Here is an 18582-nt window from a genome sequence, read left to right as displayed (position 1 = left end):
GTCCTCTTGTTTGAATCTCCCCTACTCTCAATGGAAAAGCCCTATCCACATCAACTCTATCTATCCCCCTCATAATTTTAAATACCTCTATCAAGTCTCTGGCCGTTGACTCACCCACTATAGGAAACATCTTCTCCACATCCACTCTATCTAGGCCTTTCAATACTCAGTAAGGTTTCAATGAGGTTCTCCCCTCATTCTTTACTCATCCAGTGAGTAAAGGCCCAGAGCCATCAAATGATCCTCATACGTTAACTCTTACATTCCTGGGATCATTCTTGTGAACCTCCTCTAGACCCTCTCCAATGCCAGCACATCTTTTCTTAGATAGTGGGTCCAAAACTGCTCAAAATACTCCAAGTGCAGACAGACCAATACCTTATAAAGCCTTAGCATTACATCCTTGCTTATAAAATTCTAGTCCTCGTGAAATAAATGCGAACATTGCACTTGCTGTCCTTACTATCAATTCAACCTGCAAGTTAACCTTCAGGAAATCTTGCACCAGTGTTCCCCTTTGCACTTCTGATTTTTGAAATTTTCTCCCCATTTAGAAAATAATCTATGCCTTTATCCCTTCTACCAAAGTGCATGACCATACATTTCCCTACACTATATTTCATCTGCCACTTCTTTGCCCAGTCTCCCAACCCAAGTCCTTCTGCAAACTCCCTGTTTCCTCAACACTAACTGTCCCTCCACCTCGCTTCAGACCTTTTTCAAACTTGACCTCAAAGCCATCAATTCCACCATCAAAACTACTGACATATCATGTGAAAAGCAGTCCCAACACTGACTCCTGCAAAAAGCCACTAGTCACCAGCAGCTACGTATAAAAGAGCCCCTTTATTCTCACTTTTTGCGTCCTGCCAGTCAGCCAATCTTCCATCCATGCTAGTATCTTTCTTGTAACACCACAGGCTCTTATCTTGTTATGCAGCCTCACGTGCGGCACTAATGTGAAACTCCTTCTGAAAATGCAAGTATACAACATCCACTGACTGTCCTTTGTCTTTCCCGCTTGTTATTTCCTCAAAGAATTTCAACAGATTTGTCAGGCAAGATTTTCCCTTAAGGAAACCATGCCCACCTTGGCCTATTTTATCATGTACCTCCAAGTACCCTGAAACCTCATCCTTAATAATAGACTTCAACATCTTCCCAACCAGTGAAGTTAGACTAACTAGTCGATTATGTCCTTTCTTCCATCTCTTTCCTTTCTTAAAGAATAGAGTGACATTTGCAATTTTCCAGTCTTCTGGAGCCATTCCAGAATCTATTCACTCTTGAAAGATCATTACTTATGCCTCCAAATCTCTTCAGCTACCAGAATCCTGGGGTATAGTCCATCTAGCCTAGGTAACTTATCTACCTTCGGATCTTGCAGCTTCCCCAAGTATCTTCTCCTTAGTAATAGCAACTACACCTCTATCCTGACAATCTAAAATTTCTGGCATGCTGCTAGTGTCTTCCACAGTGAAGACTGATGCAAAATACTTAAGTTTGAACATCATTTATTTCTTTGTCCTATGAATAAGCCTGTGATTTTTAAAAATCAAAATAAATTTTATTAAAATAATTCTTTCTATTACAGGAATAAACTTTTCAATGCTTTTTTATTCTTACATAATTAGTCAATGCTTTAAGTAGCGTTCTATTACATTCCTTAAAATTAGTATGACGGTTGTTGCCATTTGTGGCCCCCGGATGATACACTGCTACAATAATTGAGAGGCTTCCTCACCCAACTGGCCCCTCCCTGACCAGAAGCAGAAGAACCCTGCACTGTGATCCTCCTCTACCAAGCTACTGCATTGGCTGCACCAAGCTCAAGTGCATCCCTCAGCATGTATTCCTGCAGCCTGGAATGTGCCAGCTGGCAGCATTCCTCTAGTCTAGGGATATCTTGATGTACTGGCAGAGCAACAAGTTTTGGGCAGACCAAAGGGCATCTTTCACCAAGCTGATGATCTGCCAGCCGCACTTGATATCCGTCCATATGTACATCCCTGGGAACAGCCTGTGAAATATTGGGACTAATCTCCTTATGTTCTGCATCTGAATTGGTATGGTCCCCAACACTTCAAGCAAAGTATCCCCTGCATCCAAAGACAGAGCTTTGTCTAGCAAACTGGAAAGGAAGTGTGCTTGTCAACATAACAATAACAACAAAACAAAAACATACAAAACCTACAGAACACAGGCCCTTCGGCCCACAATGCTGTGCTGAACATGTACTTTAGAAATTATCTAGGGTTACCCAAAGCCCTCTATTTTTCTAAGCTCCGTGTACCTATCCAGGAGTCTCTTAAAAGACCTATAGTATCCGCTTCCACCACTGTTGTCGGCAGCCCATTCCACGCATCCACCACTCTCTGTGTAAAAAACTTACCCCGACATCTCCTCTGTACCTACTTCCAAGCACCTTAAAACTGTGCCCTCTCATGTTAGCCATTTCAGCCCTGGGCAAAAACCTCTGACTACCCACACGATCAATGCTTCTCATCATCTTATACACCTCTATCAGGTCACCTCTCATCCTCCATCGCTCCGAGGAGAAAAGGCCAAGTTCACTCAATCTTCAGGGGGTAGAAAAAGAAGGTAAATCGATGAATATTATCATTTGGGGAAGCTTCTAAAGAGACAAAGTTCTCTGTTGATTTTACTTCTAATGCCCATATTTGAATTTCATCTTGCAAATTGCAGTAATTTATACAATGTTCCACATTCCCTATCTCTTGGATCAATATTCACATCAAAGACATTCATCAGAAGTGGGTAAGAGAGAAAAACAAGTTAGTTTTAAAATTGCAAGCATTATGGGGGTTGGGGTGCTGGATAGGCAATTTCTCTGAGAGGGTGAGATCAGGAATAAATTGTAGAGGTCATTCAGTCAATGGATTATGGGAAGAGAAATTTTAAAAAAGGAACAAAAGTTGAAAAGTGCAATGCTGGAGGACATGCCCACCATGTCAGGTTGTGTTAATGGATAAAGAAAAACTGAACAATATTATAGATGAACAAAGTGGAAACTGTCAGTCTGATAAAGACAGGGTGAATTAGGTGCCTGAAGTTGTGGAATTCACTATTCAACTGAAAAGGGTGGAACATTCTCATATAAAAATTGAGATGCCTTTCCTCAAATTTAATTTTATAACTGTGCAGGTAGTCACACAGGTACATTAAGAGTGATGCTGCAATACATCCTAGGTCTCGTTGGGACACATCATCACTGGAGTAACCTGGGGTCATCAGGTTTCTCAAGTCTTTCAACATCAGACACTCTCACCCATGCAACATAGTCAGGGCAGATCAGGTCCTGGCTTGTATCCCAGCAGAATTGGTCGAGGGGTCACACCTCTTCATCCATAAATAGTTTGAAAAATTAAACAAGCAGACAACAGGGAGTTCCATGGGAAGTGAGAAGAGACAAAAAGATAGGTGATACATCTCCCAAGTTAACACCGATTTTCTCCTTACTAGCTCTGATTTGGACCTTTGTTCTAGAACATTAATACTGTTTCTTTTTCCAGTAATGGAGACTTACTAATTATTTCTAACATTTTCTGCTAGAGATGGGAAACCAGAGGGAGGAAAATGAGAGTGAAGGGCAGGTTGTGAGGATAACGAAAGGGCGAGATGGGATAAAGGGAATAGAAGGCAGTGGTTTTTAGAAGTTAGAGAAATCAATGTGAATACCATCAGGTTGGAGCCTACCAAAATGCAATATGAGGTGCTGCTGCTCCAATCTGTGCCTGACTTCAACATGGAGCAGAGGAGGCCATGGACAGACACGCCAGAGTGGGGGCAGGAAATGGAATTAAAACAGCTCACCAGCAAGAGAGCTTGGCTGTTGCAGCAGACAGAGCAAAGGTGCTTGACAAAGCAGACACTAGAGGAGGCTGCACTTGGAGCAACGGATACAATAAATAATCCTGGTAGGTTCACACGTGAAGTGTTGCCTCACCTAGAGGGACTATTTTAAGCTGCATACTGTTAAGGAAGATCAGCATTTAAACTCACTCTAAGTTTATATTGAGGTTTCAATATTCTGATATTCAGGAAATAATTTTTGCTTAAAATTCAGTACAATACCAAACTTACTAGCCTTTATCTCCCTCAGTTTTTTGATCCATTGTTATAAAAGTACTGCAGTATGTTCTACCCTATAGTAATCACCTTGAAGTATCAGTATATCTTCAATTTTAATATTTTACCATAAGGTTCATCAGGCGCAGGCACCTTCCTCAGTACTCTGCCTACTAAATCCTTTACAGGTTGTTCTTGTTTTTAAAATTAGAATCCAATGAAAAGTAGTCATTAAGCACACAGAAAAAGGACATCCTTACACCAATAGCCCAAATATTCACCCACTATTCACTTCCCTGAATCTAAAGTTTTCTATTCTATTTTGTATCTTCCTGCAGACTTAATTTCACTAAGTTAGGCACTCACTACAAATCCTTGGCATTTTTACCCTTTCTTATATTCATCCCACATTTAAACACACTAGTTGTATTCTTAAATTTAAAACTACATATTCCCTTAGCTCTTATATTGCTGCTCAGTTCCTACTAGGATTCCCGTCTTCACTACACTGTAAAATTATTGCATATAACTGCTCTGAAATCCTCCATTTCCATCTTCAGGTTCTCCATCTAATAATGCATGTCAATCATTCTCAGTTCTTTCTTCAACTCCATAAAAGCTGATCATTTTGTCTTAGTTCATTTTAAACATAACCATATGGAAGAAGTTCCACCAAACTTTGTGGCATTTGCCAGGAGAATAATACCTAATAATTCATGCTAAAGCCATATTAAGTAATATGTGTGGAGTTAAAATGAGAACTAGCTTGGAAAAACAACATAAATGAGCATATTCTTTACTTCACTTTAATCTTTAAAATATAAACAGCAGTAGGGTATTTGGCAGCATTATATAGTTAATTTAAAACTTTTGGATGGTGTATGCTATCAATTGCATTTTAATTTTGAGAGAAAATTTCGCACCCACCTGATAAGCAGAGGAATACAGTGGTCTGCTGCTATTCTTCCCAGCATGCCTATACCAGCTAACTGATCTGAAAACATATCGCGATCATCTTCCTGTACTTCACTAATTTCTTCTTCTTCACGTGTTGCTACACCATTGGTAGTCTGTATAAAAATAGAAACTATATTTGAAATTAAATATAAACATGTACAAGGTGTGAGTTGTTTATGTTAATACGTGCAATTAAAATGTCAAGTGCAAATTTTATTCTACAACTTCATTAGTTACTTTCGCCTTTTCATCCTTATTTCCTGAATCAGACATCTCACAGACAATCAATTACTAAATTTTCAGAAATGCTTAGATCTCTTTTCAAGCGGTTACTTAAAGACACACCAAAACGACTAAAATGATAAAGTGCAAGATCATAACAGGAGTTGATACTGCATGAAGTACTCAAATAATGAAGTTCCAATGTTCAAAAGAGTACCTTCGATCCTTTATTAAGAAACCAGCAAAGATGAACACTCTTGTAGCGATTAAAAAAGTAACAAAACTAAAACCAACAATATAACAAGATAAGCTGTCTAAGAAATAGCATTAGTGATCTTAACCATTTAACAACTACAGCACAGAAACAGGCCATCTCAGCCCTTCTAGTCTGTGCCGAACACATTACTCTCACCTAGTCCCCCCGATCTGCACTCAGCCCATAACCCTTCATTCCTCTCCTGTCCATATACCTATCCAATCCACCACTTCTACCAGAAGCTCGTTCCACACAGCCACCACTCTCTGAGTATCAGGTATGATGCTAATCTTCATACCCTGTGACAAATCTGTATGGGTTCAAGTAACTCTCATTTCAGTCTACAATATGAGTAACAATCACAATATAATTTAAGGTTCAATTAATATAGTGATTCAAAAATAGAGCAATATTAGGTCCATTATTAAAGATGCATTGCACATGAAATATCACCACTAGCCTACTCCTTGGCTCTAACTGGACTAAAATGAACTTCGACAAAGCATGAATATGTAACTATACTCATTCGCTTCTACCAAGCCCATAATAAACCTGCAATACAAAATACAACAGACAAAAACGATATATGGCTTCAACATATGGAATAAATAGAAAACAATTTTTTTTTTATTTTAATATTCTTCAAGACAGCAGATGTTGCTGTCTCATGACAGTTTAACTGATTGTAATCTTAAAAATATTTTATTTTAAGATCTGTCAGTTAGTGCAATTTCGTATTGGTATGGATATTGGTTTATTATTGTCACATGTACCACGATACAGTGAAAAGCTTGTCTTGCATATGGTTTACACAGTGCAGTGTGGAAGAACAAAGTAGAATAACACCGCAGAATGAAGTGCCAAAGCCACCAAAAAATGATAGTGCAGGTAAGTGATAAAGTGCAAGGTTATAATGAGCTAGGTTGCGAGTCCACATTATCATACAAAAGGTTAATTCAAGACTCTGATGACAGTGAGATAGATGATCAGTTTTCTATAGCCTCCATTAAACTAAAATAAACCAGATCTGCATTTATTCTGAGTTTAGAATGAGAATATTGATCATGTAATACTAAAGACTGAAATCTTACAGCCTGAAATTGGAACATTCAGGATCTTTTGAGAAGGGCACTTTGTGCACACATACCTATCATTACACTACAGCAAACTGTATTGCAAGTGTTAATGGCAAGATCACAAGCCAACAATCTTCAGTTTCATGTAAATACTTCATGGATTACAGAGCTACAAATCGAAATCAGTTGGTAGAGACATTTTAACTATAAAATGAGCAGTGGATTTCATGATCATAAGCAAACACTTTTGAAAAGAGGTGACAGGCAGTTTACACAACATAAGGGGGAGTACATAAACATTCATGACAGTTAGTGCTAAACTGGATAAGATGTGGAAGCAAACACTAAAGCAATAAATATTACATAAACAAAATATCACACTTTCAACATGGAAAACCTGATAATCAATTTTAGTTATGTTGATACAGTATAAAGATTTGTACCCACTTTAATCTTCTGTATTTAGGGAGAAGTTACAAATTAAGGAAAATTCACAAAAAAGGTTCAAAGATCAAGAGGATGAACTGACTCAAATGCCAAGATCAGCTTAACAAATATGTCAGGAATTCAAGTAATCCATCCTGGTGAAAACTCAAGAGCATAAAATAACATGTGCCCTGCAGTGACCTACTCATTCTAGTACCTAGGAATTTGATTGATCAGAGTAGCCGAGGATTTAATTCCCTTCAAAAGTATCCTTTTTTAAAAACTAAATATCTAGCTGAAATAATGTTAGCATCCAATATGTCCATTACATAAGGATGTAGGACAACTGCATTCATTTTAGACATTCTATCAAATATGTTGAAGGAATGACACATGATAAGATGTATGACTGAATTAACTGCACAATATTTTGTTAAGATTTGTGAAATGAAGACCAAACTAAGAAAACAATATCCTCAGCACGATAAAGATCATTAAGAAAGCCCTCATCAATACTAGTATATGGTGACTTCATTGGTCAAACAACATTTTCTTTACTTGTAAAAGGAAAACAATATTCTATAATTTATTATAATTATGAATACTGATATATTCAAATGCCTTCCTGGGGGAAAAAAGGTTCTTTAAATGTAAATATTTTGTTGAGATTAACTGAATACCTTGAAGAACATATTTAAGGTACTTGCCTAAAAAGGGAAATTATTAAAATTGCAAGAACAATGGTGTTTTAGCTAGATTTTAGTTCAGGTGGCAGGAGAGGAATCAGATTAGACACTAAAATATCATTCCTGTGTTTACCAACACAATCTGAGATAACACTTTGGTGCGGTACTAAGGGAGTGACTTCTTAAATCGCAAGCATAAAACAGTAGACTAATTAGAGATGAAAATTTTTTAATGAAATTAGAGGAAACAATTTAGAGGCACTAAATAGTTATTTAATAAGAGGCTGGACCAACGCACAGTAAAATAAAACAAAGTTAATGAAATTGGGCAAAATTATGCTGGCTGTAGCTAACGTTCTTAGATGTTATGTCAGGCATTCAAACAGAAATTCTAGATTCCCCAGCAAGCAAGACGTGGGTCTGTTTGGAATTCACTCTGATCCTGCAATTGGTCAGCCTGGTGCAGAATCATAAACACTACTTCAAAGCAGTTTTTGTAGGAACCACATTTAAGAGTCAAAAGGGAGGCAGATTATTTAATACTTTCTCTTTAAAGTTATTAATTATTCTTTATGTATCCATTTTAAAGACATTTTTAATATACGTGAATGTCAAAAGCATTAAAAGACTCCAAAAATTACCCACAGGTTTAGCAGCTGGCATAGCTCTGACCCTCAGCATTGCAAGCTTTCAGAAATTGCCCACTGCACCCTGACTCAACATTGAGAGCCTGACTCGTTGTTTTTTTTTTAAGGATAAAACTAATAGATTCATATTCCCTCCAAATCTCTCCTGAAGTTAAACCAAAAGCTACTTAGTGTACTCTGCATACTTAGTACAATGGTACAGTTCTGTTACTCTGCAGGACCTGGGCATCTTCCAACTGGATGGCTGGTTTTTTGAACAATGTCTTGAGATTTATCCACGTTAACAATAATTTCACGTTTGTACTTTAGGCCTTCATTAATGAAGCAATATCACATACCGCTTCTCAAAAGTCTCAACTTGCTTTTGTCACCTTCAGATAAGGGACATCGTAATGAAAGTATTGGAAAGGCTGGGAGTAGAGTGGGAAAAGGAGACAAAAATGGGAGGATCAAAAGATTGGAAGGAGGTGGAGCAGGAAAATACACTGGTGGGAAGGGGTTGAGAGTCCAGCTGATCCCTCCCACTATTCCATCCACACACAACACACCATGGGTGGGTGGGTGGGGGAGGGGGATGAAGTAAAAGCTGGGAGGTAATATGTAAAAGAGGTAAAGGGCTGAAGAAGGACTATCAGGAGAGGTCAACTGACTTTGGGATGGAGGAGGGGAACCAGTGTAGTGATGGATAGGTGAGGAGAAGGGCTAAGAGTAATAGGGAATAGGGAATGGAAAAGGGGAGAAGAGGGAAGTTAGAGGTATCAATGTTCATGCCATCAGAGAGAATGAAATGTTATTCCTCTAACCTGAGTTTGGCCTCATCAGGGCAGTAGAGGTGGCCATGGACCAACATGACAGAATGGGAATGGAAAGTTGAAATGAAATGGGTAGCCACTTTTCAACAGAGCAAATGTGCTCGATGAAGTGGTCCTCTGATAGTTTATTTGGTACCTGAGGGAAGGTTTGAATAGAGTCCTTGAGGTACAATTACATAGTTCCTTGAAAATGGAAACCGGGTAGACAGGGTACTGAAGAAGCTTTACATAGCATGCTTGCCTTCATTGACCAAAGCATTGAGTACAAGCATCAGAACATCACATTATAGCTGTACAGAATATATGTTAGGTTGTACTTAGAAATCTTGTGCCCATTTCTGGTCACCATATTACAGCTGTAGTGGGTGAAGAAAAGATTCACAATGCCTGGATTGAAAGGCTTAAATTATAAGGAGAGGTTGGATAAGTTGGGTCTGCCTTCCCTGGAGTGAAGGAGGCCAAAAGGTGACATGATAAAGTTATATAAAATCAGAGACATATTTGGGGTAGAAAGCCAGAGTATTTTCCTCCTGCAGTAGGAGTGCATAAAACTAGACAGCATAAGTTTAAAGGGAATCTGAGGTAACATCTTCACACAAAGGGTAGTTGGCTTTCTGGAATGAGCTACCAGAGTTGGTAGAGGTTACAGGAACAGGGATAAGGAATTAATGCAGGCTAGTGGGATTAGTACGGATAAGCACGATGGTTGACAAAGGCAAAGTGGGCTGAGGTGCCTGTTTCTGTGTTGTATAACTCAAAACCCTCTCTTAGACTTGCAAAATTGAAGTCCATATTAAGAGCAAAGTGGTTGCAAATGCAAAACTAGATAGAACACCCCTTCTAAGTTTGCAATGCTAACCCCAACACATGTTCTGTACCTTGAGCAGTCCTAGGTAATATGCTTCTGTAAGTAATTGGGGATGGAATATATTTACAAGGAAGCTTTAAGAATATCCTTGAAACTTTTCATGTATCCGTTTGGTAATCCTCTTGTCAATGCCCTGAGCATGGAATTAACAATTTTGAGAATAGGCATATGTATAACAATCTGTTCAATGTATTTGACTTGAGACCAGCTAGGACCTTAAAGCTGGGGATGTTAGTTGGGATAGCACACTGTCATTGGTTCAATTATCTGTGGAGATTTTGCAAAGGGTGTTGGTGGAACATCTTCAAAGCTGGAGTACCTGTTACAAGTTGTTCAGGTTTCAGAACAATACAAAACAGAAAGAAAATGCTGCCTTAGGCCACAAGCTTTCTACAGTTTCAGATTTTAATTGCCAAACAGTTTTCCTCAAACTTGATGGCCCACTACAGTTGTTACTGAATTTCATATTTTGCTATCACTGATGTGGCTCCCAAGATATTTGAAGTGGTCTATTTTTCCTAAGGTCTTACTGTTTCTTTTGTTGTTAGGGATAAGTTGAAAGAGCCCTTTTTCACCCCACAGGTTTTGACTGTTTTAGGTTAGATTAGGTTCAACTTCATTGTCATTATGTCGAGTACAGATACAAAGCCAATGAAATGCAGTTAGCATCTGACCAGAAATGCAAAGAATAGTGTTATTTACAAAATAACTGTGAATAAAAAGTAATTGCTATAGCATACAATATAGAAGTACTGAGACAGTACAATATGGGTGCAATACTGCTTAGCACTGCGATGTGACGTTCAGCAGGGTCACAGCCTCAGGGAAGAAGCTCTTCCTGTGCCTGCTGGTGCAGGAGTGGAGGTTTCTGTAGCACCTATCAGATAGGAGGAGAGTAAAAAGTCCATGGTTAGGGTGAGATACATCCTTGATAATGCTTTTCGCCCTGCCCAGGCAGCATTTATGGTAGATGTTCTCAATGGTGGGCAATTGGGTGCCAATAATCCACTGGGCAAGTTTTCACCACATGCTGGAGTGCCTTGCGGTCCGATACGGGACAATTGCCATACCACACTGAGATGCAGATGGTGAGTATGCTCTCAATGGTACATCAGTGAATGAGTTACGACACCTTGAAGTTCAGAAGCTTCACCAGTATACTGATGCAGCCTAAGTTCTAGAAGAGAGGCAACATATTCTGAAGGCTTTCCTATTAGTCCTAAACTTTATCTCCACTATAATGTAATAGTTGTTTGTCAATGGATCCGAAGTGCACACTTCGTGAAAAAGACTGAAAAAAACACCAGTCTGTACTGAGACTAGATTCTACTGTGGACTTGTTTAGAATCATGTCTGGCATATGGTCCTGAAGTTAATGGAAATTAGAATCAAATTTATATAGACAGCTCAAATTGAGGATGATGTCCCACAGTCCCTCTTGACTGCAGAGTCAAAATTTTTAAGTGAGATCAAGAAAGGCCATGTACCGTGACTAGAGTCATTTACTGGACTTCTCTAGGAATTTTTGTGGGGCGAAGAACATAACCAACAATTAGTCATCTTGGCTTGCTTCTTTCTTGCCATATTCACAGTTCAGCATTGGAGAAATTCATGACACAGGGAACTGAAAGTTGCATACTTTAAATTTTGAATAATTACAACCATTCAGGTTTCATAAGTCAGGCTAAAATGGACACCATGAAAGAACACTCATACAGCTGACAGCATCAGACACTTACAACACTGTTTGCAACACCAAGGGAAGATTTTATTGTTTTGTTTTAAGTAAATGGGGCTTTGCATTTATAGATTCAACGAAGCTATATTTGAAACCAATTTGGAAAACATGTCAGGTGCAGAGAAAGGACAGCCTCTCTCTGCCACCAGAAAACTCAGTCTTTCAAAGAAAAAGGCAAAGCTCCATCCAAGACAGTCTCTGTGTTCCAGGTGTGCTGTCTCATCAGTATACTGCCCAAGACATTCTCACTGTGCACAGCTTGTTGGGAAGCTCATGGATGCATTTTGATTGGCCTTCTGCAGTCAAATAGGAACTTAGACACATTGCATTCATGCTTAGCAGATTAGTCTCAAAGGATGACCTTGTCAAGATAGTTTCATCATGAATTTGTGTACATAATCTCATCTGATCACTTGAAGTCATGCAAGAAATCTTAAGCTTGACTGATTCTTTCGCAATCTACTGTTTGATAACAATAATTCACAACTGAAATTTACATTAGTCTGCTGTGCCAAAACCAAATGATTATAAAATAAAAATAGCTTCTCATTTATGCTGGGCAATGACACTCGATCTCTTTTGACTTTCTAACAATAGCACATTCAATGTCAGAAATTGATCGGACAGCTCATGCAGTACAAGCTAAAATCGTCATTAATGATGCATTGGAGGCATTTTATCCTCCAAAGCTTAGGACTAAGAATGATCTCAAGTTAACTCACACATCACTTGCCACATAATTTTAAGCTAACAAGCTTTGCACTCTTAAATTTTCCAATTAGAAGCAATTTGTAACTCCCTTTTGATTCAGCTGGTAAAGTATGTGCATTAACAGTCATATACTCCATGCATTTCCAAGTCTAAGTCCCACTTGAGTTTTACCTGATTCAAAGTGGATTAGTAGTTCTTGGTACAGTTGCCTTCGGCCTTCCTGCATTAAAGTATTTAAATCAATCCAGTCACTTAGCATGTATGCTGCTGGTAACTGAATCACTTAGGTTATATTAGGACAGAGTCATACTCTACAGTGATAGTGCCAAATTATCATTTAGCCTGATAAATCATTTGGAACATTCTTGTACAAACAAAACTTGGACAAGACAAGAGAAAATGAAATTAAGGAAAATAATTATAAGGGGTAAATTTCAGATCAAATACAATCATCTTTATTTTATTATTAGCAACATTTTGAAATGAATCACAGGATTTTCTCAAAGTGCCAGTAAAATTCACACAATAGTGCAGTCCTCAACCAGAAATGTTTAACAGAAAGCAAAAATATAGGATATATTAGTGTTAAAATCTATTCTGGTGGTGGAAGAACCTCCACACCTTTTATACAAGAGGACAAGTGAAGGAAAGCAGAATAAATTTTGAAGTAATACTTACCAAATTTCTTGTGCCCTCTGGTGCTGCCAAATGGCATTGAATGTATGAATTAAAAACTTGCACAGCATGTTGAGTAAAAAATCCTTTATGGAAATGCTTGTTATCTTGCACAAGCGTAAGCCACGATTCAAGGAGCTTATCATATGCCTCCATATACACCATATCATCTTTGTCCAACTAAGAACAAAACAGTAATTTATTCAATTGAGTAAACAAACAAAACTGAATGGACACATGTTCCATTGTACAAAATAGGATACAAGAACATATAAAAAATGATAATATGCACTAGGCATTTTCTGCAACTTTTCTGAAAATCATCAAAATGCTCTCCAGCTTAATATTTTTGCTTTGCATTTTCCTTTCCAATAAATACAGGCAAAACAACTGACAGCATGGCATTGTACTAATAATGCTCACTTTCTTCTAAAGAGCCTATTAGAATGGAAAATATGCAGTGAGGCATGAAACAGCATACTCAGGAATTACCAAAACTAACCGAACAAATATCAATGGCAGCTGAAGTGAAGATTGCCTTGAGGACACATTATTCTTTACACTACAAAGTTAGCATTTCCAAATTAAAAGTGCTTTAACATCAAGTTATAGGAGGTTAAGTGTACATATCAAAAAAATTGCAGTTAAGTATCAAGAAAACATTAATGTACTCAGCAGAAATTATGTCATAAAACTAGAAAATGCTGATTATGGTTAACAAGTCACACATCACCACTGGACAAAGGAACAAATTATTGTTTTAGATCAATGACCTTCATCAGAACTAGAAAAAATACAAAGAACCAAAGGTGTTTCAAGTTGTAGAAAAAAAAGGAGGTAAAATTAACAAAGGGAATTTCTGTGGAGACCAAGAGTGTCCAGGTGACACACACTTTGTTAATGTCAGCTAAGAGGGAGATGAATGCTTGTTAATCCCAAATGGGAAACAAAAATAGATGGAGATGAATGAAGTTGAGAGCAAAAAGTAAGTATGCAGAATACAGCACCCATTAAAAATCTGAAATAATAAATAACGCTGATTAACTAGCAGAGTTCACGTACAGTGATACCAACAATTTTTCTGTCACCTGAACAATCTTGAGCTCTACTTCAATTTATTGTTTTTATTTATTGAGATACAGTGCAAAATAGGCCCTTCCAGCCGCAGCGCCCAACAAACCACCTATTTAACCCTAGCCCAATCACAAGACAATTTACTATGACCAATTAACCTAACAACAGGTACATCTGGGACTGTGGGAGGAAACCAGAGCACCTGCAGGAAACCCACACACTCATGGGGAGGACGTATAAACTCCTTACAGACAGCAGTGTGAATTAAACCTGGGTTGTTGGTACGATAAAGCGTTCAGCGAGCCACTATATTACCGTGCCATTAACTTGGACATAGTTACAAGAACAACCCAAGGAGGAAAGAGACTTAGGGTAGGAAAAGTCCAGAATATAGAACTTCACAGCACAAGTCACGGCTATCAATACGAGAACAAATCAATTTGGGGCTGATTAAGAGGTCAGAAATGTAAATAAACAGATATTTTGTAGGGCTGTAGAGCTTAAGGAGATAATAGAGACCAGGGATAAGACAGTGACAGATTTGAAAATGATTACTTCTAAAATTGAGATGTTGCTTAATTGAAAGTTGACGTGCATCAAAACTCACAGGGACAAAGGATGATTGGAGCTGTACAAATTATGAGACAGCAACAATTCTTGATGGCAGCATTCAGAGAGTGGAATGAGGTTAGCTGCCAGAGTGTACTGAGATAATCAAATAAAAGCTAATTCTGGATGAGAGCTTTAGTGGGACCACTGAAGTAGGCATGGAAGTGGATAATATTACACAATTGAAAATGGAGGACATTGATTCCGATGGAGCTGATGTGGCTTACTTCAGTGCCAACGTTGGAATCAGTCTAGGTCAGTTTCAGAAAGTAACCTGAGGGCTGAAGACAGTGTTTGGGAATAAAGTTTGTGATAGGGTAAGTTATCTGTTAAAAGTCAGGAACATTGCAAAATATAACAAATCTCTCTTCACAACAATAATCCAGGTCACAGAAATGATTCGGAGATCATTGGTTAAGTAATTTTCTAAACAGAAACATGAAACTAGACTTACAGTGATATCATTTATAAACTAAACATTCCACATATGTTTTGAGCTTGTATCTTTTATAAATTTCTTTTAAACTAAAAAAGTAGCCATGGTACAAAAATACCATTTGAAATATGTTCATGCAAATGAATAGCAAAAATATGAATTCATTTTAGTACATTTTGATGTCAATTCAGAAGGTAAAACATTGCATCAAGATGAAATAAGAGAAGACATTTACCACTTCTTCCAGGGCAGCACTCCGTCCAAAGGAACAGGTGAGATGCGTGAGGCAGTTTATGAATGAAGAAAATAGTTCACTTGGAATGGCAGTTAAAATACTACGTGGGAACTCTGAAATCAAGTTGCTCATAATATTGGAAATTCCCACTGCTTCAGAATCCTCAATTTCTATCCTAGAAAATTCAACGAGCTTGAAGTTAATTTCTACTTAACATAATTAGTAATAATCAAAATAGGAATATTGATTTGACAACGAAAATTTCAGAGTCTAAGATTAAATGATGATCAGTTTAACTAGAATTAGCATGTATTCTAGATCACATGAAGTGTAAGAAAATAAACTGATTTAGGCTAATGACAAACAAAATCAAATGTGTTTTTTGAACTATCTGTAAGTTCTCAAATGAAAATAGACTTTCAAAGTACATGATTCAGGGTAGAAAAAATTTACAGAAGTTACAAATAGGAGCTTACAAGGAATATTTACATGCTCACTCTGTTCCAATATCTTGGCATTTAGGGGAGTTACATTCAATACTGACATAGAAATAAGGTTTGTTTCTTTTTTCAGTTTTTGGAATCTACAAACAGGTACAATTTATTCTGATCTATTGAGATCCAGTATGTTATTTATATTAATAGCAGATTACTGGTCCTCCATTTCGTGGCAAATCTGTTCCTTGCTTAACATCTAAAACAAACAAGTATTCAACACCAAAATGCAAGACATTTGGAATGGAGTACGTATTATTAAAACTCCAATTAATTTTCTTGTTTTATGGTAACTTTAAAAAAAGGGTCCCGAGGAGGCCTATGAATAAACAGCTGTAAAATCCAAAATAGAGAACCAATATATCTCATTGCCTGTGCAAATTACCTGTTATAAAGTGAAAACAGAAAACAAAAGCAAATCTATTTTTATATCCCAGTGCTGTACATAATCTCATAAGAGCCAGGATATTGGATTGAAGCTAATATGTAAATTGAGCTAAAAACACTTAGTATAAACGGTTGTGTTGGGGTGGGGGGCATTCCTACTTCATCTCAGTGCACCAATCTCTCCTTTGTGTATTGGAGCTTGAGATATTTTGTTTTGGGCATAGGAAGAATTCTCAGTTTCTTCTTTCTCAAACTTGCTTTCACTACTTACCAACAATAAGACACCCTGTTTAATTCAATCCATTTCTGCTAGCCAAGCTGCAGTTGCTCTCAAAAAAAAAAATACTGCTACTCACACATAGCAGCTCATCCCCATCTGTGCCATTTCAACTATTTAATAGTGCATTTTCAAACCTAATCTTGTCACCAAATTTCAATTCATAAATACGAGAATTTCTGAAGATGCTGGAATCCAAGGCAACACATACAAAAAGCTGGAGGAACTCTGCAGGTCAGGCAAAAGTTCATTTGTTGTCAAAATATACATGTATAATACGACTTTGAAATTTGTCTGCTCTAGATAGCCGTTAAATATGGAAAACCCATGAACGTTGATGAAAGACGACATCAACTCCCCCCTGCCCCCGCCAAAACTGGCACGAAAAAGAAACAAAACTCACAGACCCCAAGATCCCCTCCTTGCCCGCAGCTACAAACAGCCACAATAACAATCAACAACCCCCTACACGCAATAATCCCCAACCTCCTGACTTGCAGAAAAGAGTAGCGTTTATGGAAACTAATAAACAGTCAATGTTTCAGGCCAATACCCTTCTTCAGGACTCTGAATTTTTATTTCAAACAAAAAAAAAGTTTAGATAAGCTCCACAACTCAAGAAATAATATCTAATCTACAGAGTGAATTGATCTCAGCAAGGGTGAAGTAGCAACATAAATGGCCTCAAAGCTGCTTTTGCAAGACAAAAAAAAAAATCATAGATTTATAACAGAAACTTTCCCATAAGGCATGTGGGAAAAGAGTTGCAAAACATTGCTTCTGGCATGAAAACACACTTCCTAGGATTATGTATTAAGTGTACGCACTGAAATAATTAAAATTGTATTTAATAATAAAGTTAGTTAATTAAAATTAAACTAAAGCAAAGTAATTTATAAAAATGGAACTCACTTTCCCTTTTGCCTCCTAACTTGCAGCCCTGCAATCCCCACTGAAATCAATGGGCCCTGGATCCTAGCCAGGTTGGGCATTCCAAGTCTACATTTAGCTGTGCACTTCAAGTAGTTCTGGAGTTACTGTCTTTTAAATGGTTAAACACTGGTGGTTCCATACAGAACCAATAATCTTCACCAGTGTGATCCGCCCTGATTCCTAAGATGGAATAAATAGCAGGTAGTGCAATTTTGTAAAATTACTCTAAATATGCTATTAAAAGACAAATTCAGTTGATTCATTTTATTGCCTAATAAATTAAGAACATACCCATTAATCATATTGAGTAACCCTTCAATGAAGTGAGCCAGGTAATCAACCTGAGCTCTCTCATCAGGAAATATAGGTCCATGGATTGAGGCTAGTTGTGCCAAACACTGCAAAGAGTCCTGGGCCATGTCTGAATCTTCTCTGATTTTGCGATGTACCTGCAACAGAACAAAAATAGCTCAATTCTACTTATTTAAATTATATGTATTAAAACTTAGAAATAAGGTTTTATGCTTCTCTAGATAACGTCAATTAAAAGAATAATATAAGTTAGGGGAGCTCTTGTTGAATAAATAAATTTTTCTTGTATCTACATCCACAAAAATTGATCTTGCACTGTTTCTGGGCATTCAAATAATAACAGACACAATGGCTATCATAAACTTGAAAAGCAATTGCAATTTAAACATATGTCAATGACCCCCACTGAGAAATTCTATGTTTCAATTTGGTGAATCCCAATACATAGCAATTATTAAAATGAACACATTGCCTAAAATATTGGAAAAAGAGATATTAATCTCTGTAGTCACCTATCCTTCTGAAACTAGAAATTTTTCATGTTTGTACTTAATATAAACAGTTTATATCAAAAGTTTTAAAATATTCCTGTACATTTAACACAAGTCAGAATATGGCCTGAGTCAGATTACCCGAGGATATTCAATACTATCTTAGTTTGA

The 18582-nt window shown here is 37.4% G+C and overlaps 1 protein-coding gene across 2 annotated transcripts in view; it reads right to left on the bottom strand.

The window, feature by feature from the left end:
- xpo4 (exportin 4) overlaps positions 1-18582 on the bottom strand; it is a 110639-nt gene that overhangs the window by 32591 nt on the left and 59466 nt on the right. For both annotated transcript variants that reach the window (XM_072263066.1, XM_072263067.1), the window contains exons 8-11: positions 17900-18057; positions 15518-15692; positions 13167-13343; positions 5017-5159 (exon numbers count right to left, since the gene is read on the bottom strand). In XM_072263066.1, the coding sequence (XP_072119167.1) occupies positions 5017-5159; positions 13167-13343; positions 15518-15692; positions 17900-18057 (653 nt within the window). The remainder of the gene's footprint in view (positions 1-5016; positions 5160-13166; positions 13344-15517; positions 15693-17899; positions 18058-18582) is intronic.

Source organism: Mobula birostris, chromosome 7 (assembly GCF_030028105.1).
Source record: "Mobula birostris isolate sMobBir1 chromosome 7, sMobBir1.hap1, whole genome shotgun sequence".
Lineage (NCBI taxonomy): Eukaryota > Metazoa > Chordata > Chondrichthyes > Myliobatiformes > Myliobatidae > Mobula > Mobula birostris.
This window is presented reverse-complemented; position numbering and strand designations above follow the sequence as displayed.